Below are 24,495 nucleotides of genomic sequence, written 5' to 3'. Positions count from 1 at the left end.
AAACTGCTCCTCACTCCCAGGCTCTTGACTGATTTAGCAGGAGAACCAGACAATGGGTCCTCCTCCCAGTTTCCTTCACTCCCTCTCCCCACTTACCAAACACAGCCTCCTGGCCAGGCTGCAGCTAATCTGGCTGATGGGGAGGCCCATCCTTACCTCCAGCTGGACACTGCCTGACCTAAGAGGGGCCCAGGAGGAGTGGGGAGAGGGACACACCACACTGCTGGTGTGAGCTGGCCAAGTGAAGCCACTTTCCTGCCTCCCTAAGGTTCGCAGTTAAACCTCAGAGCGGCTCATTCCCTGGTCCCAGACAACCCCCAGTCCCAGACCACACAGCCTTCAGGTTGGCTGAGTCCTGAGGAGGAATTTTCCTGGTGGGAATCACACCCTGATGTCCCATAACCATGAAGGGGACTCGCCAGCCCAGGAAGCTCTGCCCATGCCAACTGGAAGCCCCACTCACTGCGGATGAAGCTTGTAGAGCGTTCCATCCACCCCGACAGTCACGTTGAGATGGTCCAGCCCTCTGTTCTCACGGATCTTATCCACCACGGCAGCCATGCCCGCGCCACACAGCTGCGCGGCCCTCTTGGACACCACCCCACACACGGTCTTGACAAGGATACTGTCGTCGCAGGTGCTGTTCAGGCCCAGCTGCTGGAGAATGGCCCGGACCTGGAGCAGTGCTAATCGGTCACTGTGGTGGACAAAAGCCAGGAGGCTGGGTGAACCCGGACCCACGAGAACAGCCTGGGAGCCAACCCCAAAGGACTGGCCCAAAGCACTGCCCTTGTCCACAAACAGGGTCATGGGGTTATTTTTCCCTTCAAAATAACATTATTTTTTTAACGGTCCCCAAAGTATTCCATGTCAAATTGTAGAAAATTTGGAAAATCTAGAAAAATTAAAATTGGAAAATTAAAACTATCCACAATCCCAACACCAGGGGAAAATGCTATGAACATTTTAAAATATTTCCCTCCAATTTATTTTTCCTGGATATCATTAAACAATGTCTTTGTTCTTATGATACGCAAAACAGTCTTATTCTTTATATGTGGTTTTCTTTCTGGCTTTCTTCCTACTTCATACATCTTAGCAATTTCCCACCTCCATACCTAAGAACAGGATTGGAAATGGCTGCCAAAGTATTCCATTCTGGGGGCGCACAAGAGTTTACTTAGCCAGTTTAGAGAAATTTAAGTTGTTTGCAGTTTTCTGCTATTATAAAGTAACACTCTGATGAAGTTGTTTATAAATCTTTGTGTGCAACTGATTCTTCTCTTAGGATACACTTCTGCGTCAAAGGGCTTTTTTTCTTTTTTTTTTTTGAGGAAGATTAGCCCTGAGCTAACATCTGCTGCCAATCTTCCTCTTTTTGCTGAGGAAGACCAGCCCTGAGCTAACATCTGTGCCCATCTTCCTCTACTTTATATGTGGGACGCCTGCCACAGCACGGCTTGACAAGTGGAGCATAGGTCCACACCCAGGATCCGAACTGGCAAACCCTGGGCCGCTGAAGCGGAACATACAAACTTAACCACTGCGCCACCGGGCCAGCCCCCCGTTTGCTGTTTGCCTTTTAAGTTTGATTACTGATTTTTAAAAAATTTACAGAAGCTGTGTAGCTAAATTTGGCAATTTTTTATGATTTCTGTCTTTGCTCTTATGCTTAAAAAGACCTCCCACCACTTCATCCCCATTAGGATGGCTATTATTAAAAAAACAGAAAATAACAAGTATTGGCAAGGGTGTGGACTGGACCCCTTTTGTGTACTGCTAGTGGGAATGTAAAATGGTGCAGTCACTGTGGAAAACAGTATGGCAGTTCCTCAAAAAATTTAAAAGAAAGTTATTCCATGATCCAGCAATTCTCCTTCTGCGTATATACAAAAAAGAATTCAAAGCAGGGACTTGATCGTGTATTTGTGCACTGATGTTCATAGCAACATTACTCACAACAGCCAAAACGTAGAAGCAACGCAAGGGTCCACGGACAGATGAATGGACAAACAAAATGTAGTCTATATGTTCACTGGAACAATAGCCTTAACAAGGAAGGAAATTCTGACACCTGCTACAACATGAATGAACTTTGAAGACACTGTGCTAAGTGAAATAAGCCAGTCACAAAACGACAAATACTGTATGATTCCACTAATGAGATGCCTAGAATGGTCAAATTCAGAGACAGACAGCAGGACGGTGGTTGCCAGGGCCCAGGGAGGGAGGAATGGGGAGGTACAGTTTCAGATTGGGAGGATGAAAACGTCCTGGAGGTGGCTGGTGGTGATGGCTGCACAACAGTGTGTATGTACTTAACGAAACGGACTGTGCACTTCAAAATGGTTACAATGCTAAATTTTATGTTATGTACACTTTGCCACGATAAAAAAAGGTTACCAAGAAAAATATTGACCGATATTTTCTTCTCATTCTTTTATGGCTCCTATTGTTCACATTTAGCGCTTGGATGAATTTAGAATGATGAGGGGAAAGGCGAGAACTTGTTTCCCGGTCGCTGACGGCGCCTCTCCCGCTGCTGTGAGATGCCGCCAGGCCACGGGCTCAAGTCTGCTGGGTCAATGTCCGGGAATCTGTCTGCTGGCACCTCACAGCTTTGGTTCTGGTGGGCAGTGAGCTTTACACACAGGTCACAGACACGGGCACATTGCGGGAAAGCAGTGAGCAGGCTCCAGCGGAGCCCACGTTCATGTTGACACTGTGACCAATTTTGCTTTTGCAGAGCACCTTCCACCTTCCCTCACAGCTCGCCGTGGAAGGTGGCAAAGGCAGAGATGAAATGCTCACTCCACACGAGAAAGACAGGAGGAAGACAGAAGCAACTTGCTGTGGAGCATGCAGATTGGGTGGCCAAGCTGTGCCATCCCAGGCTGCCTGTCACATGATAGGAGGCTGGGGCTAGACCAGGGGTTCTTGGCTCTCTCTAACTCAGTGCCCCTTCAATACAAGTATCTGTGATGCACCGTTTCTTTAAAATTTTTTATTATTTTTTATTTATTTTTTGGTGAGGAAGATTGGCCTTGAGCTAACATCTCTCGCCAATCTTCCTCTATTTCGTATGTGGGATGCCGTCACAGAATGGCTGCTGAGTGGTGTGTGGGTCCGGTGCCTGGAATCTGGGCCCGCGAACCGCATGCCACCCAAGTGGGCTGCCAAAGTGGAACGCATGAACTTAACCACTATGCCACCAGGCCGGCCCCATCTGTGATGCACGTTTACTATCCTGAAATGGAGCCCGCATAACCTACTTACACACGTAATTTCAAACAAATCAATATACTGTCCTGACATAAAAGATGAATGAGAGGGAAGTAATTTATAATCAAATTATATGATTTCAATATGCAATATTTCAATATGCAACTCCAGAGGAGGGAAAAACCCTCACAAATGGCCAAAATGTCCCCAGGGTGCCAAGCATCCCCGTGACAACCCCGCGGCCAGGTAACCCTCTAACAGGCCCCTGCAGGGAAGCCCCTCCCCACTCACCTCTCAATCTGAGAGAGATACTTGGTCTGAAAGATGCCCCGCGTCTTCAGAGTCTCAGAGATCTGCCCTCGGAAGAGGAATCCCTTCTTGGTGAAGTCGATCAGGATGTTGCGGACAATCTCACCCAGGTACATCCCACTGATCATCTTCTCAAACCTGAAACAGGAGCAGGGGGCAAGGGCGTCCGTGTGTGGCCTTCAGGCTCACAGTAACCCCGGCATCTCCCTGGCCTTCAAGGGCACCACCAATCCGCACGCCAGCCCTGTGCTCCCAGCAGAGGCAGACAGTGCGACCAGGAGGGACTGAGGTGTCCTGAGCCCTCCCCGGGATCAGAAAGGAGCCCACCAGTGCTCAGGTCCCACTGCTAGACTGTCCCCTCCTCACATGACTGCCTGCCCTGCCTGCGGAATCCCACTCCGGCTCTCAGCGCAAACACTGCTTCTCCAAGGGCTGTCCTCCGCCCCGACAGCAGGTTTTGTCTGCCTCTTTCAGGCTCCCGTGCACCCTCCTGTCCTTCACAACGCACACAGGCTCGCTGCCTCTCTCTGCCCCTGCAGGAAAGCCTCGAGAGGAGCGAGAACGTGTGTCTTGTCCAGCTTTGAGTCCCAGGGCCTGCACAGCACAGTGCCAGGCCCTCAGCCAAGTACTCAATGAGTAACTGCAGAATAAGCAGACCACTGGGCTGAGTCTTCAAGAGACAAGAAGACCATAAGGGGAAAGTTCCTACCAGACTTTTGGAAGGTTTTGCAAAAGTCCAGAGTCCTGGTCAAGCACCCAGCAGTGATAAAGCCACGCGGGCTGGAGGATTCAGGCGGCCAGCAGGCTGCACTCCTGAGGGCAACCTGCTCTTGGGGCTTTTAGTTCCTGCCCTCTCCATGCTCGAGGGCCTCCAGAAAGGACAAGGGATTTCAGTGCTTCCATGGCACACGCCCAATCCCAGTGTCCCCAAGCAGGGAAGGTCTGGACTCTGGTTACTTGAGAAGATTTCAGGTGATCCACAGAAAAAACGTGACGTAGCACTATTATCATCAATTCCCATCCAGTCCTCATTCCGTCAAGGAGAGCCCTCGGTCAGTACTGACATGGCTGTCACCCTTTCCCGATCTCCCTTTTTAACAAACAGGGTCTTGGTTTCAAGCCTTTGGTAGAGAACAGTAGCTAGAACTGAATAATGGTGTTCTTCGTCACAGTCATTTTAGGATCACCATCTATGGTAACATTGGTTTTCCCTTTTTTTCTCCATCATTACGTGCAAGTAAAGAATATGAGCTGATTTAACGAAAAACATTAAGTAAATTACAGCAGAGGTGGTATTCGGAAAAGGCAAAAATCTTGAGGGTGGCTGGAGAATAACTCATGTTTGGGAGGTAACACCCAGTCCTTCTTTCTGTTCCTGGGGACACGGCTTGGACCAACTCATCCTGGCTATTGCAGAGGATAGCCTGATTCCTGGGAGCTTGAGACCAGGGGTCATTTGTCTCCTTGCTGGGAAGGGTAGACGGACACTGCCATCTCAGGAGGGCCCCTGAGACCTGGGCTGCAGAGCTCCAAGCAACCACTAGGTGGTGCAGGAAGTCCGCTGTGGGAGGATGAATTGCCCTGAAGGCCCCCACCCCCACCCCCACCAGCCATATCCTAATTTCCCTTGCCCTTTGATGACTATAGGTCAAATGTGTTCTGCTTCCACTAAACAAGACAAAAACCTACTGACCAAGAAGTTTCTATTAATCTGAGGGGAAAGAAACAGAGCAAGCAGAAGATCAGAATGTTCCAGGATGAAAACAGTCACTGAGGGAAGTGATGTGGCCACTGCCACCCTGTCCCCAGAGAAGGCACTTGGACATCCACCCTGGGCCATCTTGTGCCATGTCGGGGGCCCTTCCCCCCAGTTCTTTGCTCTCCTTGGACTAAAAGCCAAGGTCAGGAGGGAATCCGAGGAACCAGTCTCCAAGCCTCTGTCCAGGCCCCACACTCCTACTAGAAACTTCTATTGTAACCGGCAGAATGCAACGACATGCCGTCCCCGTCCCGACCCCCTTTGTGTCCCCTCCCAGGCAGAATTACCTTTGTTTCCCAGGGTTTAGAGAATATTCATCCACCAGTCTGTCATAGTGTGTTCTGATATCGTCCAGACAGCCGTTGTCCCCAAAGGCACCCCACTCCATGTTGATACACATCCGCCCCTCACTTCCTTCCACCATTTCGACGTTCTTCATTTCTTCCATGTAGCAGGCATTGCTGCCAGTCCCTGAAACACACGAGCCGGGGCAATGAATGGCCATGCCGCCACGCCTGGGGGTTCTTGCAACTAGGCCTGGGGCCTGGGATTCCACGGACGGGGGTATGTTTTTGAGACAAACAAAGCAATAGCTTCACTTTCCCAATGTTCTCCAGGAAAACCTCAAAATATAAAAAGAGAGTCAGAGTGAAACCACCCAGACAACATATGGTTAACTTACTTTATCCTAAGACGTTGATACCAAGAGTCCCATGTGTTTACCTGTCTAGGCAGGGCTATATTTATTTAAATAGAAAATGGTCTTACAACAAAGGGATGTATCTTCAGTGGTGGAAGTTTAGGCAATATTCAGATTGGAAAGATATTTCTCTTTCCCCCCTCCCCCGCTCATCACACACACACATATACTCACACACAGTATACTATACTGGGGCATTGTCTACTATCATACATGGATGTTCACCTATCTTTTCTTATCAAGGATGGGCGTGGACTATGCCTGCTCAATAAACTCGCCTCTGTGTTCCAGAATGAAGCCCAGAGTTAGTTCAGGGAAGGACAGCGTCCTCAGCATTTCAAGGGCGCCTTTCTAAAGCGATGGGTCCTCACCATTTTGGTATCACAGACCTCTTTGGAAATCTGACGATGCTCCTGAGGACAGGAACGTTTCCCTGGGCATACCCACACACTGTACACACACAAACTGACAGGTGGATTCCAGGGGCTCAGGAGCCTTTGATTTCCCCCTTAAACTCCCCAGAGCAGGGCTACCCAGACTGTGGCCCCCCGAGGACTGGGGTGGGACCACAGACTGTTTGCTGTTCTCATCCATGAGGAGTTAAGTACAGAAACTGAGAAGACGCATTCTAAAATTTTCACAGCAGTTTTAATTGCCATGACATCCAAGCTTGTGGTGATTGGCCTTGTCTCAGTGAATGGACTGGAAATTTAAAAACCCAACCAACCAAGGAGTCCTTCACACAGATATTTTATCATGTACCTGAACCACGTGGGGAGCCTATTAAGATGTAGATTATGATTGAGGAAGCCTGGGGCAGGGCCTGAGACTCTGCATTTCTAACAAGCTTGCAGGTGATGCTGATGCTGCTGGCCCACAGACCACACTTTTTGTAGCAAGGCCCTAGAGTGCCATCAACCCATCCCAGGTGGGATGGGGATGTAGATAGGCTTTCAACATCATTAGGGGACACAAGGGCATCCTTAAAGGCTAGATCAAAAGGGCTTTGGTCATTTTCATCCCCTTTAAAGAAACTTAAGTAGAATTTTGCTGATATTTCTGACTGGACTACTTTTGTTTTGCTTTTTGTTTTTTGTTTTCTCTGCTCTCTTTTGCCCAAAGTATAAAACTGAGAGAAGAGGAACCCCAGAAATGGCAGAGAGGTAGAAAAAGAGCCAAGACATTTAAACTATACTTCTTGCCCATGGGAGTTCTGAGTGAAGAATGGGAGAAGGAAAAAGTGGCTTTGAATACAGCTGGCGCTGTGGAGAAGCCCGCCCCAGCCCGGTGCCAGGAACAGTTAATAGGCTGGCCCCGGACTGGGCGGGCCCTACCTCCCTCCTGGCAGGAAGGCTAGGCCTGGCCTGGAAGTGGAGAATGTGCTGTGTCACTCTAGCTGTGCATTTCATACCTAAGCCCATTCACAAACAGAAGAGAGGGAGGGGCGGGGTGAGGAAGAAAGTTTGGCAAAAGAAAGGAAGGAACAAGAGCCAGGCCCAAACAGTCTTTCACCCGGCGCTGCTCCCTAGTTTTCTGAATTTCCACAGGTGCCAAAAGTGGTTTAACAATGAAAAGGTCTTCCTGGCACCAGGAGGGCAGCCTGCTGGGGCCTTATCCTGATCTCCCAGACACTCAGCAAAAGGTCTACACAGCAGGGTGCCACCCCTCCCTGTCCAGGTAGGGTCTCCAGATGTTGGCTAGAAAGGAGCCTTTTCCCAGCATCCCCTGACACTAGAAGCCGCTCAAGTGGACAAACGGTTTTCTCACAGCCCAAATTAACACACTTCAGGAATTATGTGCTCTCAAGGCCCAGGCCCCTAACGCGCTTGGACTCTAAGGAACAACCTACAAAACCACCAGGTAACTCCTCTGCAACCCACTTCAACAGGACCGCTCACTGACAGTGGCTGCTGAAGGCAAAATGGTACCCAAGACTACTCTCTGGCTCTTTCCCACAGGCAGGAGAGGAAGTGGGCTCGGCTTTCTTCCCAGCTGCAGGCTCCCCGCCTCAACAACTGCCCAGAGCGCCTCCACACAAGCCCAGTAGAGCAGCTCTGCTGGCTAAAGGCACTCCCACCCCATCCAGCCAAGCCGTGTCAGCCATCTGGGGCCTTCTCCCCGGAGAGCTCTGTTCTACACAGTCTAGTCACAATTAGCACGAAGCCTTGTGGGCGTAGGTGTTGGAGAGGGGAGAGCCCTGGAGAGCCTGGGTCCAGGAGGGAACAGTGGTGGTGGTAAGGGGCCAGTACTGTCAGATAGACTGTCTCACAAAGAGGGCTGAGCTGCTGGCTCGAGGCCCCACAAAACAGGAAAATGCAGCCTTTGCTGCCCCGAAGAGCATGACCTTCCAGGACACGCACCTACGATGAGTCCAACCTCACAGGTGGGCTCTTCATAAGCACAGGTCATCATGGTGCCCACCGTGTCGTTGACCACAGCCACCACGTCCAGGTCAAATTCCTTTGGAAAGAAAGGACACGGCTTTAGCGTTAGGGGAGGGACAGCGGGGCAGGCTTGAATTCTGCAGGCTCGCTCCGCTGCACGGCAGTCAGAAAGCCCACAGTGCGTGATCTGAAGTAGTTTTCTTCTCAGCCTTTAAAAGGCAAGTAAATGCTCCTCCACTGACTAAACACCTACCATCAATGACATATCTGAAGTCTGAGATCTAAAGAAAGGAGGTATTCTACCCATTTCACAGACAGTACTGAGTACTGGAGAGGCAGCCCAGAGGGAACTGTTGAATGGAGCAAAGAGACAATGGCCGAATAACTTCTTCTCTTGGGAGTTTAAAGTGTTATAGCCTTTCAGAGGGCAAAATGGAAATTTCTCAGAATCTGTCCTGCAAGTACGCAAACGTATACACAAGGATATTTACTGCATGACTTGCATGAGCCAGAAAGAGAAAAAACCCAAATATAGATCAAAGGGGGCTATGGAAATCACGGTTTAGGCAAACACTGGAATCCTGTGGAGCCAAGAAAAAGGATGAGGTTGGTCTATATGGAGTGACGTGAAAAGATGCCTGTTTCACATTAAATGGAAAAAGCAAGTTGTAATATAGTATATATGATATGATTTCCATCACCAAAAAAAAAAAATGTGGGGGGCCAGCCCTGATGGCCTAGTGGTTAAAATTCGGCACACTCCGCTTTGCCAGTCCAGGTTTGGTTCCCAGGCACGGAACCATACCACCTGTCTGTCCCTAGCTGTGCGGTGGCAGCAGCTCACACAGAACTAGAAGGACGTGCAACTTGAATATACAACTATGTCCTGAAGGTTTGGGGAGAAACAAAACAAAAAAAGAAGGGAAAAAAGGTGGCTATGTGTGTTGGTGATGCATGGAAAGTAAGTTGGAAGAACACTAACACTAAGAGTTGTACAATGAGCAAAAATAAATCATCAGGTTTCTTTTCAATGAAACATCAGCTGTTGTCTAACATACTCTTCCAGGTGCAACCGATCCCTCTTTCAAACCCATTCATTTCAGCCTTCCTGATTAACTATGTATGTGTCTGCTCTTCTGAACTGGAGATGTTTGAACTGGTTTTTTTTTTTACTTCTTATTGGTTCCCTCATTAATTAATGACTTAAATAAAATCTTTAGAATTTATCATTTTAGACCTTGTCAATGTCCTCCAGCCAAAGTCCATGAGAAACATACCTGTAGTCGAACAAACCAGGGCGTAGAGACTGGTTACAACACGGGAGAACACATCCCGTGGGCTGTTCTCAGATGTCAGAAAGCACTCATTATAGGACTTGAGGTGCGCTGGTGGTTTTAGGGAGGGTTCAGAGAATGGGCATTTGCTCAGGACTGGACGCTGTCAGGAAGGAGGGGATTCTCTAGTGTGTGCTGAGTTCTGACGGGATTATGGAGTGCTCTCCTCCTGTCAGTTCCATCACAGTCACCGAGCGGCCATGAGAATCTGTGCTCTGCTGAACTGTTTGTTCCACAGGACGACACCAAGCCCTGCCGGGAAGGGCCAGGCTGGGCCCAGCTGCCAGGGCCTGCTTTTCTCTTTCTCCATCTGCAGAAGACTCACGATTTTACCTTTCTTTTTCTTTTTCTTTTTTGAGGAAGATTAGCCCTGAGCTAACATCTGCTGCCAATCCTCCTCTTTCTTGCTGAGGAAGACTGGCCCTGAGCTAACATCTGTGCCCATATTCCTCTACTTTATATGTGGGATGCCTACCACAGCATGGCTTGCCAAGTGGTGCCATGTCCACACCCGGGATTCGAACCAGTGAACCCCGGGCCACCGAAGCAGAACGTGCGACTTAACCGCTGCACCACTGGGCCGGCCCCCACTAGGATTTTACCTTTCTTAAACAAACTATCCTTTAACAACACAAAACTATTCACCTGTTATACTGCTGACCGCTGGGGGAACTTTTATTATCCAGGTCACACACTTCTGTATTGTTTGAATTCTTTATGACAATCAAGTACAATTTTTTATCACCTGAAAAAACATTCAAGATCTTAAAAAACATACCTCTCTCCTTTTGACCGCATCCCTTAGTAAGGTCGCTACATCATGCCCCACGCAGTCGGTTGCCTTAAAACCCTTCGTCCAGGTGACCAAAATTCCCTGAAACAGGAAAGGCACCAAGAGAGTCCTGGGCAATCACCCCTCTGGGCAGAATTCACAGTTTCGCTCCCTCCCTCCTGAGCAAACATGTGCTGAGAGTTTGCAGGAAGACGGCTGGGACATCTGAGGCACAAACCAACAAAATGCCAATAGTCCTCTTCATCCCCACTCCACAGACAGAGAAACTGAGGCATAGAAGGTTCATGGTACTGCCCTGGTATAACCAACCAGCACCCCTGAAGAATAATTTGCCAACAACATAAGTGGAGAAATGCGAATTTTTAGGAACGCTGTTACTACCTAAAGTAAACTCTAGGTCTGAGCGGACTGCAGTGCACCCGTGCTGGGTGGGTGCTCATCACGGTGACGGATAAGTGAACCGCTTTAAAATTCACCAGAACTTTAGAAACTGCAAAAAAATGAGTTTATATGGATCTAACTGCTGAGATATTGAAGGGCTTAAGAAGAAAAAAGCCCCAAGTCAGCAGAGTGACTGGATTAACCGGCTTCCAGTGGCAGGGGCCCCTACCTAGCTTCCCTAGTGCTGCCAATCACAAGCCTTAAACCCTGCCCTAAGGCCCTGTGTGACATGATGCCACCAGGGCCTGCTCCACCTGCGATGCACAGGGGCACCCACGGCTGTTCTGGCACAGCAGGCTCAGTCTTGCCTGTGACTCTGCACAACCTCCTCCCTGTGCACAGAACATGCCCCACCCCCACGACGGCCCTTAGCGCGGCGCTGGAGGTGCCGGTGGAAGGCTGCGACCCTCCACTGCACTGGGGCCTCCTGGGGACAGGAACTGTAACCTTCAGCTGGGTACCCAGCACTTAGTACTCAGCAGGTGCTCCAGCCCTGAGCGGACCCTGCTTCGTCCCATTTACTGAACAAACATTTATTACGTATCTCCTGATGGGACGCTGCGCCAAGGGCATGCGAGGAACACAGATCCTCGCTCAAGGAGCACAGCTGTGGCACAAAAGAAAGGCGTAATCACTAATAACTATGTAAAAAGCGCTATAATGAGGCAACATTCGAAGGAACAGGGAACACTGAGGAGGGCAAGATTCTTTTTGCCTGAAGGACCGGAGGCTTCCCCAGAAGAGGTGAGTGCTTTAAATGGTAAGAGTAGAGTCTTAGAATGCACCGGAGGGTGTGGCATAAAGCCTGGGTCAACCCGTTAAGACACCTGAGCCATCCCAGACATAGGGGGATGACACCAAGGCTGGAGGAGGCCTCAAGAGCCAGCTCACGCTGGCCACAGGGCAGTCAGTGCTGGCTGCCCTCTGACCCCTGGAGGAGAGGCACTCACCGCGTCCAAGCTCGTCTGCTTGCAGGGGAATGAGAACGTGAAGCCCAGGGGCATTCTGGGACCTTTGATCCCCATGTAGTCCAGGAAGTCAGAGATGCAGGAGACTATGTGGTCAAACAGCTTTAGGGAAAAAAAGGGATTACTCGTGCCCTCCGGAGTCACACTTTCAGTGCACACACACACACACACACAGCACACAACATACACCCTGAGACGTGCAGAGCAAGTCCCCCCTCCCCAGGATCTTCACAGCCCCCCGAGCACCCTAAGCACAGCATGGCTCGAAGTACCTGAGCTTTCAGGCCACAGGGACACAAGTGCACAGCTGCGGGCATCCCCCCATGGCAGGTTTTGGGGACCACCAGTGCCTCTGGTCATGTGTGTGAAATACACACACCACGGTGGTGTAAAAGCAAAACCATCTCACCTCTTCCCCAGTGCCCTGCATGATTTCAACAGGAATGGCATAGATCTTGTTGTGCATTTCCACCGTTCTCTTTTTCCCACTACGGATTTTCACCAGTAGGACACGGAAATTCGTTCCTCCAAGATCCAGGGCCAAGAAGTCACCATGCTCTGTTGTGGTCAAGAGCACAAAAAAGATGAAAAATAGCTTAGTTTTACCTCTTGGCAGCCAGCAACCAGAAGACTCCAGACTTTCAAGGCGGGAACCCTCATGTCAACCACAAGGGAGACGCTCTTAAGTCCTCCCTCCAGCACACAGGTCAGGCTCAGAGAAGGGTGGGCACTAACTCACTGACCACCGCAACCTCTGAGCCACACTGGAAGGACAAAAGGTCCCACGGATGAATCAGCTGTCACAATAAACAAACTTCACCAGGGTTACTAAAAAGCTTGGCAACAATGACCTGACTTTAGGGAACCTCATATAAAAATTAATAATTTATGTCGTTGTTTGCAAAAGTGATCCCCATCACTCCCCTCCCTGTACGCATGCTTCTTTGCAAAGTGACTTTGCAGTTCTTCTTATCAAAAGATGGAGTCTATTTCTTCTCCCCTTGGATCTGGCCTGGCCTTATGATTTGCTTTGGCTAATGGAGTGTGGCAAAAGCAAAGCTGAGCCAGACCCAGCCTAGGCCTCCAAGAGGCTCTGAAGTCTTCCCTCTCCCTCGCGGATGCTGCTGCTACCATGTGAACAAGCCCAGTGGTCTGCAGGAGGATGAGGCACATGGCCAGGCGCTCCTGCACCCCCGCTGACAGACAGCCAACTGCTGGGCCTGGGAGGGAGGCCTCCCAGCTGACCCACCAGCAAGTACAGACACATGAATGAGTCCAGCGGAGATGAGCTGAGCCTGGCCCAGACGAGCAATATTAAATTGCTGACCCACAGACGCATGAGCAATAATAAATGGTTGCTGTTTTAAGGCAGTATATTTGAGGGTGGTTTATAATGCAAAACTATAATGCAATAGTAAGTAACTTACAGGTAGGACATTCATACCACCAACATTCATTACTGTGAGGACCCACCCAAAGAGCCCTTCAGAGTCCCCAGAGCGCTCAGCTCCAACGAGGACCAGCAAGGTCAGCAAGAAGGGCTGGATTCTGTTCTCGAACCTGCCTGGTGTAAAATCCCCAGGCCCCTGTCTGCCTCACACACACCCTGTCAGGGCTCAGGAAGGGTCCACTGGGTGTTTATCCTCCTGCTGGTTTACTGTATTTGTCAGAGAACCCAGAGCAATCTCAGTGCTGTGGGATTTGCCCAGCCTCGTTCTTTTAAGAACACTTCCTAATTCCAAGTAGGCTGTGGTTTTAAGATGGCACTTGCCCTGGAAGCCTGACCGGGGAAGTCAACTGTCAACATGTGGCAAGTCAGTGGTAAAAACAGAAAAAGAGAGGTTTGAGTGAGTTTCTAGCTCTTGCCAAAATCACGCATCCGTCGGAGGAGCCAACCTCCCTGCAGCCCCACTGTGATGTGGCCATCAGTGTGAGAAGCAGGAGGGGCCCGAGCCCCCAAAAGATGCCCTCACCGGTCCCATCTGGAGTGCTGCGGACGAAGGAGGGCAGCATCTTGACCACAGCCCGGTCGTTCGTTTGCTTCCTCAGCCCCATCTCCATCTCAGCCCGCATCCTCCGCTTCACCTCCAGCAGCATATCCTTGGTGAGGCTGAAGTGGGCCAGGGTCTCCTTTATCTGGCGGTGCTGCTCAGCCAGGCGATAGGCCACTGCGGTCACCATGGCGGCCCCCTTGCCGCTGCCACTCTCCGAGAGGAGGAAACGTACATCGGAGTCGGGCACCAAGCGCCTCAGAGTCTTGTGGAAACGCCGGGAATACCTGGGGGTGGGAGGAGGGTGGACGCGCCACAACAGCTGGACTGAGCCATCTTTCAGGGACTCCCAGTACCCCTTTCTTTCTTTTCCCACGCTTTCATTCCATTTTCTACACTTTCTTTTCTCATGACACAAGTCATACACATCCACTATAGAAAAGCCAGCAAATGCAGACAGGTAAAAAGGAAAAATGAAATGGCCCAGTCATACAGAAAAGGAGAGGATTCTCATTATTATACAAGTACTGACTACAGAAAATTCAGGGTCCAATTCTGTCCTCCACCATGACAAGGAGATAATGCAGCACAGCAGTCAAGAGCCCAGTGCTTGAAGTCAGATCAGGAGACCAGGGTGAGCTCCACCACGTCCACATCGGTGACCTTGGGCCCGTCACTTAACCTCAGAGTCAAGGAGGATGACAGAATCCGGCTGACAGTGATGTGGTAAGAACCAAATGAGTTCATTAAATGCTAAGATTAGTAACCAGCGCTGAGGAAGGTCTCAATAAATAATCGCTCTTGTTTTTTATTATCACTTGGCCCTTCCCCTCGCTGCCCCCAAGAGTCTAGACATGTTTTAGTGGCTAGAAGAGGACTTTTTCTCAGTGAGACATGGAACTTTCTCAAAGGGTGTGGTCTGTTGTAAATATGGAAGGCTGCCTGCAAAAGGAACCAGGGAAACCAGAACCCCAAAATATTAACAGTGGTCAACTCCAGGGGGTGGGATTAAAAATGACTACTATTCTGTTGGTAATTTTTTGAACTAGCTAAGGTTTCTATACCAAATATACGTTACTTCTGAAACAAAAAACATTTAATCAAAGTCATTTTTAAAAATGTGATGTTGGGGGGCTGGCCCCGTGGCCACGTGATTAAGTTCGCCCGCTCTGCTTCGGCAGCCCAGGGTTTCGCTGGTTCGGATCCTGGGAGCAGACATGGCATCGCTCATCAAGCCATGCTGAGGCGGCGTCCCACGTGCCAGGACTGGAGGGACCCGCGGCTAAAAATACACAACTATGTACCGGGGGGGTTTGGGGAAGAAAATGAAAAATAAAATCTTTAAAAAAAAAAAAATGTGATGTTGCAGATGAAGAGTTCTGGAGATGGCTCGTGTGATGGCTGCACAACAGTGTGAGTGTACTTAACTGTACACTCAAAAACGGTTAAGACGGTAAACTTTATATTACGTATATTTTACCACAATTAAAAAAATTTCTAAATGTGATGTTGCAAATCCCTAAACATTCTTGTCCAAAAATTTGCCAAGAACCCCCCCAACCAAAAGATGGTTAGTTTTATTATCAAGAATTTTACAAATAGTTTAAGAATACAAAGAAATAAAATTATGAACTTGGCAGATAAGAAATCTAACTAGCTCAAACCCTACGCCCTCAGCAACACAGAACCGTTTCAATTTAAACCAACATTTGTTTAAACTGTCATGAGAACTGGGTGTGAAGGTACTGTATTATCTGCAAGGCACTTTCCATGCACATCACATATACAGTGGGGAAAAAAATCTGAGGTCCTGTACAAAAAGTCATGCCACAGGCAGTTACTGTTAAAATTTAGTATATAAAGACTTAGAATTAATTTTTAGCCTTTTAAAAGGTACAAGCCGTGTTCTCAGTGGCCACAGAAGGCTTGTGAAGCTAAGGCGTCCATGAGATGAGACGGCAGCATGGTGAGGAGCCTTTATCAACAGCAGGGACTGCTGACGACTTCTCTCTCTGGCTCTCAGATGCAAAGCGTTGACAAGTTGCCCATTTTAAAAAGTAATGTCTGAGGGTTTGGGGGACTTTCACAGGAGCTTCTAAAACAAGAATGAGCACTGCACCTACGACCCAGGCCATGATGATGATGAAGGTCCCTGATGAAATGCAGACAAGCAAGAGAATTTAAAATACAGACACATTCCACTCAGTGCTCCTGGCAGCTATCATCTCTAACAAGACTTAGGAAGCGAGGAGAGACGACAGTGCAGGGTAGAAGCAACACCAGCGAGTATCGGCTGAGGGCTTGGATACTTCCCCACAAGGCAACTCTGACCTTTCTGCCAAGAACTAGGTATTGTCCTATCTGCCAAAAAACTTTCACTAGGTGCAAAAGTCTGACCTCTGGAGAAAGTCTTTAGCCCAAAAGGGTACTGAATGCCAATTATAGCAAAGGGCAGACTCACTGTGGGTGCGTCTTGTAAAGAGACCCGTCGACACCAACCGTGGTCCGCAGCCTGGGTGAGCCCTTGTTATCTCGAAGGCGAGTCAAGATGGCGCCCAGCGTTGCAGCCACCAGGTTGGCAGAGCGAAATGAGACAATGGTACACACGTGCTGGACTGCAATACAGTCGTCATCAGACGGCTCCACTCCCAGGCGGGTCAGGATTTCTTTGGCATTGTGGAGGCCTTCCTTATTCCTGTGAGGTTAGAGGTCAATACTTTTGAGTTAAGGACCACGTCAGGCAGTGCAAAGTAGTGAGGTTCGAAAGTTCTGGAAAGGTGAACTCCATTTACCATGTGTGTATAGGATGGGATTAAGACAGTCGAATGCTTGAGAAGAGTGTGAGAAGGGTTCTCCTCCATAAGAAATACCCGGTGGTAGGAGGAAACTGTACTAGGCTGGTTTCTGACATGCCAGGACCATGGAGAGGAGTGGAGAGGTGAGACCACACGGTCTCTGAACAGGTGGAGAAGTAGCTGCTTCTTTGGGTCTGTGAGCTGCCCCTGGACACTTACATGTTCTTCCTTAATGTTTTCCAGTCAGATTTTAATTTTCTGCATACATGCTTTGTATGCCTTTTCTTAGATTCATTCTGAGGTACTTTATAGTTGTGTTACTATTGTAGATGGTGTCTTTTAAAAATATATATACATACCTTTTTTTTTCCTTTAATGCACCACAGTAAAGTGCTAACAATGGGGGAAAGCAGCTGAGGGATATGTGAGATCACCCTGTACTATCTATCTTTGCAATTTTTCTCTAAATCCAAAAATATTCTAAAATAAAAGGCTTAATATATACATATTTTAATTACTGCCAGTGTATAGGCAATAATTTTCTATCTTATCTCCAGACGGCTTCCTAACCTCTCCTGCTATTCTATTCACTTTCTAGGTATCTTTCAGTGTTCCATACAATTACCGTCTGCAAAGAGTGACACTTTTACTTCCTCTTTGTTTCGATTCTTATGCTTTTAATTTCTTTTTCTTTTTTTTTTTTAAACACTGGCTAAGACTCCAGGACAATGCCGGATAGTCTTGCTCCCGATTTTAAAGAGAATGCTTCTAACACCTGCCCTGGTGGGATGTTTTCTGAGATAGCCTTTATTACAATATACATGCTCTCTTGAGCTAGTTCAAACGGGTTTTTGTTTCTTGGTAACCAAAGAGCCAACACCAGAAGCAGGCCAAGAGGAAGGCAGGTATTTCCTGACTCTGTTGATGACTTGGAAGACAAGCCATGAGCCTCCTGCTCCCCTCCCCTCCCAGCAGCTGACCAGGAACCTTAAGAAGAGACATGGCTGGACTCCCCAGTCCAGGCAGGGGCACGGCTGCCTGCTTACTGTGGCACTGTACCAATCGCTCCTGAAGGAGAGTGATACTGGGACAAATGTCACACCGACGTGACAGAAGAGTAAGTCCAGATCAACTCCCTTCCATTTCCACCAGCCTCCTTCTCTAACCACCAAGCCAGCTGACGGGCATCTTCTCCCAGGAGCCAGAGCTGTAAAGCCACTGGCTCGATCTGAATTTCCAGGACACAGCAGGGACAGTGGGAATGACGGCTTCGTGCAGAGATGAAAGGGCATTTCTAGCACTAGCCCTATATTTAAGCAGGTAGCCTGACACAGCTACACAGAGTCTCCCAAACCAGGAACAGAACCTGGTGGCACCTGGAAGCCAGCCACAAGACAGGAGTCCTTTAGACTCAGAGGGACCCGACTACGTCAATTTGCCACAGAATCAAGTTTTCCTTCTTCCCTCTTGGGTGAAGGCCCGCGAATAACCATCGAGGCAGAGAAGTCTGGGTTTCTTATGCTGAGGCCAAATGGTAGCAGTCAGGTTGCTGGTTGGATGCTGTCCTATGTCTATCAGTCCTGTCTCATCCGTTAACCAATGTTTCTCAAACTTGTGCCAGGGGACACTTCTTCTGGCTGTTAACAGGGGAGAGAATGTGTGTGGGGAGGCACAGGGGAGAGGTGTTTCAGGCACAAAAGAAGTTTGGGGAATGACCGAGTTAACCACAGTGAACTAAGTTTTCTTTAATATGCTAATAATTAGCGTAAAGGGAGGATAAATATGAGTATGTCCCCACCCTATTGGCCACAGCACCCCTTCTTCAGGGAACACCCAATTAGCTTGAGGTCACTAGGGTTCCCTGGAACAGTCTGGAGAAGGTCCTGATAGAACAGGAGGGCATTCCGAGCCCAGGCCCCAGGCTCGGTCAGCGCCTTCTCCACCACTGCAGTCACCTGCTCCCTGGACTCTAATCTCACTTGGGGAGGGGGTGGAGGTGAGGGGGAGCAGTGAAGAAGAGGCAGCTTTTGTCGCTAAATCATCCACGAAGCATTTGCTGCTAGTTAACTAGAACGTTCTTTAATGAGCTGCCGCTAGGTGCCTACAGGAGACCAGCCCAGGATGGGTCAGCTAAGAGAGGGGAGATTGAGCCAGAAAGCCCTGCAATTCTTGAGAGAGAAGCCCACCAAACCAGGACTCGGTGGTAAGGAGAGACCTGTGGCTCTTCTCTGCCCCATGCCCCCCAGAAAGCCTCGAGGGGCGGCACTTACTTTTCAATGGCTGTCACATCACTGGTGTTAAACTTCCCTCTGGTGAGCAGCTCTGGAGTGATCCGCCCTTCAAATAAGAGGCCTTCCTTGGCCATCTTGACCAGGATCAGTCGAACCAGCTCCCCCATGTACATGCCACTGACCATCTTCTCAAACCTGCAGGAGAAAGGCACCCAGGCACTTGTCAGTTCCTCTGTCTGCACCCACCACTGGGGCAACTCGTGAGGAGTGGGACAGACACAAAAGGAGAAGACATCGCCTCTCCCCTCACAGGCTCACAGGCAGCAGAACCACACACCTGGGTGAGTAAATGACGAGGAGACAGGGAGCCCGGGGAGGTGGGGGCGATCGGACCCCATGCCTAGCCCCAGGGTGGGCAAGAGGAGGAGCACCCAGGGAGGGGCAGGCAGGGAAAGCAGGAAAACGTTCGGCTTTAGATTGGGGATGACGAGATGGCCCCCAGACAGAAATGAGCAGAATACGAACATCTCTTTCAAAACATAAGCTGTGCTTTTTAAAGGGAGGTGGCCAAGCCCTGTGGGAAGGCGGCCAGGAAGCATCCTCTCCATTTCCCAGCTCAGACAGGGTAAACGTCTTCTCTGAGGCGGGGCTGAGTAGATGACAGTGCTGAAACGCACGGCTGCTGGTCTCCTCCCTGGCATCCATCTTTTCCTCCTCCAGCCAAAAGGATTAAGAATTTGCCTTGGGAAACTCATTCCTCCCCCTCTGACCTCACCCTCCAGGGCAGGGCTCTGAGGAGCTTAAAGCCAATCAGCTCATCCCACTGCTCTGGCCATGGTCAGCCACGAGCCAAGCACAGAGGGAATCTGCTCTCTTGCCTCCCCTGGGAGGCGCGGTGTGAGGTGTGGACTCTGTAATTGCAGCAGCCATTTTGAGCCCAACAGGGCAGGGAAGAGGCTGCCACAAACCAGGGCTTGATGCCACATCTGAGCCAGATGGAGCCCCTGAGTCCTGGCTGACCAGGGACCGGAGGAAGCCCTGAGCAGGACAGATCAGAGGCAGCTCCACATCCCAGCGGCCAGCCTCTCCTCTTGCAGGAGCCCAGCTGGCACACCCAGAGCTGGCTGTGACACAGCAAAACAATCTGTTCCATTCAGAGCCAGGCCTGGGAGCCAGGGATGCTGCTGGGACCTGAGCACCCGGCCCTCCCTCACCCATCAACACAGGACGCAAAGAAACACAGTCCCATTGTTCCTGCTCCTGACAAGACCAGACAGGACTGCCCCAGCCATGGCCGTGTCAAGGATCTGTGGCAGGAAAGCACCCTTCTGCGTGCTGGCTGCCCAGTCGCTGCCCCAAGCACCTGTGCGAACAGCCTCTGGGCAGCCCCGAGCCGGAATCTCAGAGCAGGCAGGAGCTGCAGTGGTGCCAAACTGCCCTGGCTCTGCCGCTTACTGTGCTACTCACCTCTCTGAGCCTCAGTTTCCTCACTTGTATAATGGGGGTAATGGCAGAACCTACGTGTAAGGTGGCTGTACAGAGGATACGGGTTAATATAGGCAAAGTGCACAGTGCCTGGCTAACAATGAGCGCTACAGCCCTTCCTACGCATCTCACACTTTAATAAAGCACTTCACATGGACAGTCAGGCATCACCTAATGACAGGGCTACATTCTGAGAAATACGTCATTACGTGATTTCGCCGTCATACATGTATCACAGAGTGTACTGAAGGGGAACAAATTGTGCCACCCCAAAATGTGTCTCTTTAACATGAGGATTATCTTAGGCTGATTATTTTTAAGAAAGAAAAGACTCAACGTTTTTCTTGTTACCTCCCCCTTAACTGCCTAAAAGAATTCAGATTAAAAAACCTGTCTCAGGAAGCGAGCTATCACCTTAGCATAGTGTGAACTAGGGGGTAGACAGGGAGGAACCTAGAAAAGCCTGTTTCTTGGGCTTCCCTCTGTGTTCTTCTGTTTCTCTGTGGCCAAACACTTGTTTTCCAAACATGTGCTCCTTTTCACCTCCCTGTGAATTCCTTGCCTTCCTTATGAAGTCCTGACTCTCCCACCTCCAACATCATCCTCTTTTGTCTTTAGCTGAGGATGGTCTTTAAGGTAAGGGTTTTGGCCATTTTGGAGAGTTACTTGGTTTTCCTCCATTTCTACCATGTATACACGTTATTAAACTTTTGTTTGTTTTTCTCCTGTTAATCTGTCTCCTGTCGATTTACTTCTTAGACCCTCCAGAAGAACCTAAAGTGTGGAGGAAAATTTCTTCCTCCCCTGTAGTACTTACACAAACCTAGATGGTATATAGCCTTCTACTCATCTAGGCTACAGGGTACTAATCTTATGGGACCATCGTCATATATATGATCGGTCATTGGCGGAAATGTCGTTACGTGGCACATAACTATAGGAACTTACTTCATCCTCATTACAACCCTATGATGTAGACTTTATCATTATCTCCATTTCAAAGATGAGGAAACTGAGGCATAGAGAGGTTACATAACTTGCCCATTGATTACAGAGCTAATAAGTGGCAAATCCACACTTTGAACCCAGTTAAATCTAACCCCAGAGGCTATGCTCTAACCACTGTGCTGTTCTGCCTCTCTCATGGACAGTGTCATTAAGTGCTAGCTATTACACTGTCACGCTAGCAGTGACCTAGCCCCATCCCTAACCCACCCTCTGCTTGTCCACCACCAGCTCACTTCCTCCTGGGCAGCCTGCCCCCCTTGGTGGGCAATGTGCAATAGGACAGGTTCTTCCCACAGGATGAGCTAAAACCAGCCTTCTGGCGACACTCAGAACGAGCGCTCCCTTTTCTACATGATGGTCTTTTACATACATAGATACTGACATCCCCTTTTCCAGATAAAGGAAGCTCTAGGCCAGGGATGGTCCTTTCCCAGTCCCCAGAACCCGTGAGAGGAAACACCACCACTCACGAGCCTCACTCAGCTCAAGCCAAAGGCTCACAGAGAAGGCAGGGCTCCTTCTCCACTGCTGAGCTCCCCTTCTGCTCAAGTGAAACCTAGCAAGTCACAATCTGCCTCTCAGCAATCAGATGCTTATGACCATTCTGGTGGGCAGGTGGGGCTGAGACCCACAGCGCCTGTGGAGGCTGCGAAGGGCAGGGTGCAGGATCATATTCAGACAAGGAGAGCATGGACTTGCACACCAATGGGGAGTTCTTGGCAGCCAGGGTCTGTTCCGATGGGTGGCCCAGGGAAGAGAAGGAGGGAGAGGTCTGGGGTCACGCTAACCGGGATTAGAGCTGCTGAGAGGTTCTATGGAGCGGGCAGAGCAACAGCAAGAAAAGCTGTTTGAGGGCTGACTTGAAAAGATGTGAAAGTTACTCCACCACCACTTAGGCCAAAGTATTCTCCAGGCCAAACCATCCCGTTGCTGCTGTTTTGTGGGTGGGCGTCTCTTTGCATTTTGAAGGATGTGATAAGGAATCACAGGAAAATGGGATTCGAAATTCCAGATGCAACAGAGAAAACAGAAGAGCAAGAGGCGGGAGAAGACAGAAGCGGAAGAGAAGGAGAATTAAAAATGAACGAAGGTGTGACCGAAGTCTACAGTAGGAGACAGGTCTGTGACAAGAATAGCCAAGGCCTGGAATGTAAGAGCAGTGGGGAGAAGCCAAAGTCTGAGCCCTTTTAGAGAGAGACCTTCTAGCCCTGGGGCAAGGCTGGGGGTCCTGAATACTCCCAGCAGTTCCCGAGGTCCTGCAAACAGCAGTCACGAATGAAGGCAGGAGCCACAAAGCTACCGAGACGATATCCTTCCTGTCAACCGCCTACACCTGGTACTTAGCAAATGCAAACTTCAATCCAAATGAGTAAGTGCGTGCGTAGTCGTCTAGCGCCCCCCGGGCGCTGAGAGCCTTTGCACAAATCGAACACACCTACATTTCCAACCCTGTTGAAAAACTGGAGTCACCTGGGAAGGCTTCCGGCTCCTGAGGCCAGGCCCCAGCCCAGGACAACTGAATCGGAATCAGGGTGGGGGGAAGCGGGTAGGTGAGAGGATGCCTGGGCAACAGTATGTTTTTTAAAGGCCTCTCTGTAATTCTAATGTGCGGTCAGGGATGAAAATCCACTCCTCTGGACCACCCTTGATGATTTTTGTCTATAAATGATGAAGGATGCCTCTTAGACATTCTGGAAGCTCACGCTGAAAACCTCAAACTTTCAAACAGGGCAGAAAATCCCAAACCTAAGCCAGATCAAACCTCAATAAAGAGTCTTGAGCCAGCTTTGGCCTATCCCAGTACCATAATTTCCCCATCAGCCAAATGGAGCAAACACCTTTCCTGGCCCAAGGAGGACAGAAGGGTTTTGAAGAATTTAGCATTCCACTAAAGATGACACAGCAAAGACCCCAAAAACTCAGGCAGGAGCCTGAGAGAATAGCAAAAATCTCCTTTGGCAAAAAATCCTCCAGGCAATAGCCTATTTCTAGGAGTATGTGATGCAACTCAAAAATTTGTCATCTCTTCAGAATTGTTCTTAACAAGACCTGACTTATGGTAATCAGTAAGCAAGGAAGCGTACTAGAGAAAACTGACTTCCTCCCAGGTTTCACTCTTTCATCCAATTACCTGTTTATCTACCCAGCCACCTCCCAACCACCATCCATCCATCCACCCCCCATCCATCCATGTATCCACCATTCCAAAAATGTTTATCGCAAGCCAACTGTGAGGCCAATTCACAGTTCAGCCTGGGGATACAGTTTAGCCCTTTAGAGAAATTCAGGAATAAATCAAAATGGAAGGCAGAGAAGTCCAGGTTTCTAGCCAAGCCATGCAGGATCCCCACCCTGGGGCTAAGGACAGAGACAAGGGCCTGGGCCATATCTGCTCAGTTATCACAGATAACTGCCCTACCTGCTCTGCCGAGAAGGGTGACTTCTGGTTGTGATTGACAGTAACTACAGATACACAATCTCTCATCTGAAACCCCTGGGGTCACATGTGCGTGGGACTGTGAGTCTGAGGATTTTAGAGATGTAATATGGTGCCAATGCCATATATTACAGAGCACCCCCAGAGGTGCCTGAGGTAGGACTGCAATCAAGCACATCCAAAGACCTCCGGTGAGACGTATAAAGAGGCACAGTAAAGAGCTTCAGGTTTTAGGATAGGGGTTAGGTCAGTGGATCAGGGAGAAAAAAACCTTTGACTGCCAAAGCTTTGGAACTGGGGCCCTTTATCACCAAGCCGGAGCCCCAGTTCTCAGGCTGCAAAGAAGATGCTGAGCTCTGGGTCTAAGAACTTGGGATCCTCTCACTGAGAAACCTAGTTTATTCACTACCACCACCCCCAGTGAAGGGGGCTGGCCATTTATGCAGTTCCATTAATTTGGGAGGAAAGCTCAATCGTCCAGCCGAGGGTATTGAGATCTTTTGGGTGACGGGTTTCAAAACAATCAGTAAACTCCTGTTTCTCTCTGGCACAAGGATAAAGGCTGTGAAGCCAACAGGATGGGTCAACATCTGTCAGCAGGCTCACAGCATCCAACTCCAGGACAAGGCTGCCGGGAG

At 49.4% G+C, this 24,495-nt stretch overlaps 1 protein-coding gene across 12 annotated transcripts in view; it reads right to left on the bottom strand.

The window, feature by feature from the left end:
• HK1 (hexokinase 1) overlaps positions 1 to 24,495 on the bottom strand; it is a 105,925-nt gene that overhangs the window by 2,005 nt on the left and 79,425 nt on the right. For all 12 annotated transcript variants that reach the window (XM_070226394.1, XM_023644177.2, XM_070226408.1 and 9 more), the window contains 10 exons: positions 18,967 to 19,122; positions 16,363 to 16,596; positions 13,884 to 14,188; positions 12,320 to 12,468; positions 11,893 to 12,012; positions 10,487 to 10,582; positions 8,351 to 8,450; positions 5,578 to 5,761; positions 3,514 to 3,669; positions 464 to 697 (listed from right to left, as the gene is read on the bottom strand). In XM_070226394.1, the coding sequence (XP_070082495.1) occupies positions 464 to 697; positions 3,514 to 3,669; positions 5,578 to 5,761; positions 8,351 to 8,450; positions 10,487 to 10,582; positions 11,893 to 12,012; positions 12,320 to 12,468; positions 13,884 to 14,188; positions 16,363 to 16,596; positions 18,967 to 19,122 (1,734 nt within the window). The remainder of the gene's footprint in view (positions 1 to 463; positions 698 to 3,513; positions 3,670 to 5,577; positions 5,762 to 8,350; positions 8,451 to 10,486; positions 10,583 to 11,892; positions 12,013 to 12,319; positions 12,469 to 13,883; positions 14,189 to 16,362; positions 16,597 to 18,966; positions 19,123 to 24,495) is intronic.

This window comes from Equus caballus, chromosome 1 (assembly GCF_041296265.1).
Source record: "Equus caballus isolate H_3958 breed thoroughbred chromosome 1, TB-T2T, whole genome shotgun sequence".
Classification (NCBI taxonomy): Eukaryota; Metazoa; Chordata; class Mammalia; order Perissodactyla; family Equidae; genus Equus; species Equus caballus.
Note: the sequence above shows the minus strand (reverse complement) of the source record. Positions and strands in the feature narration are given on the sequence as shown.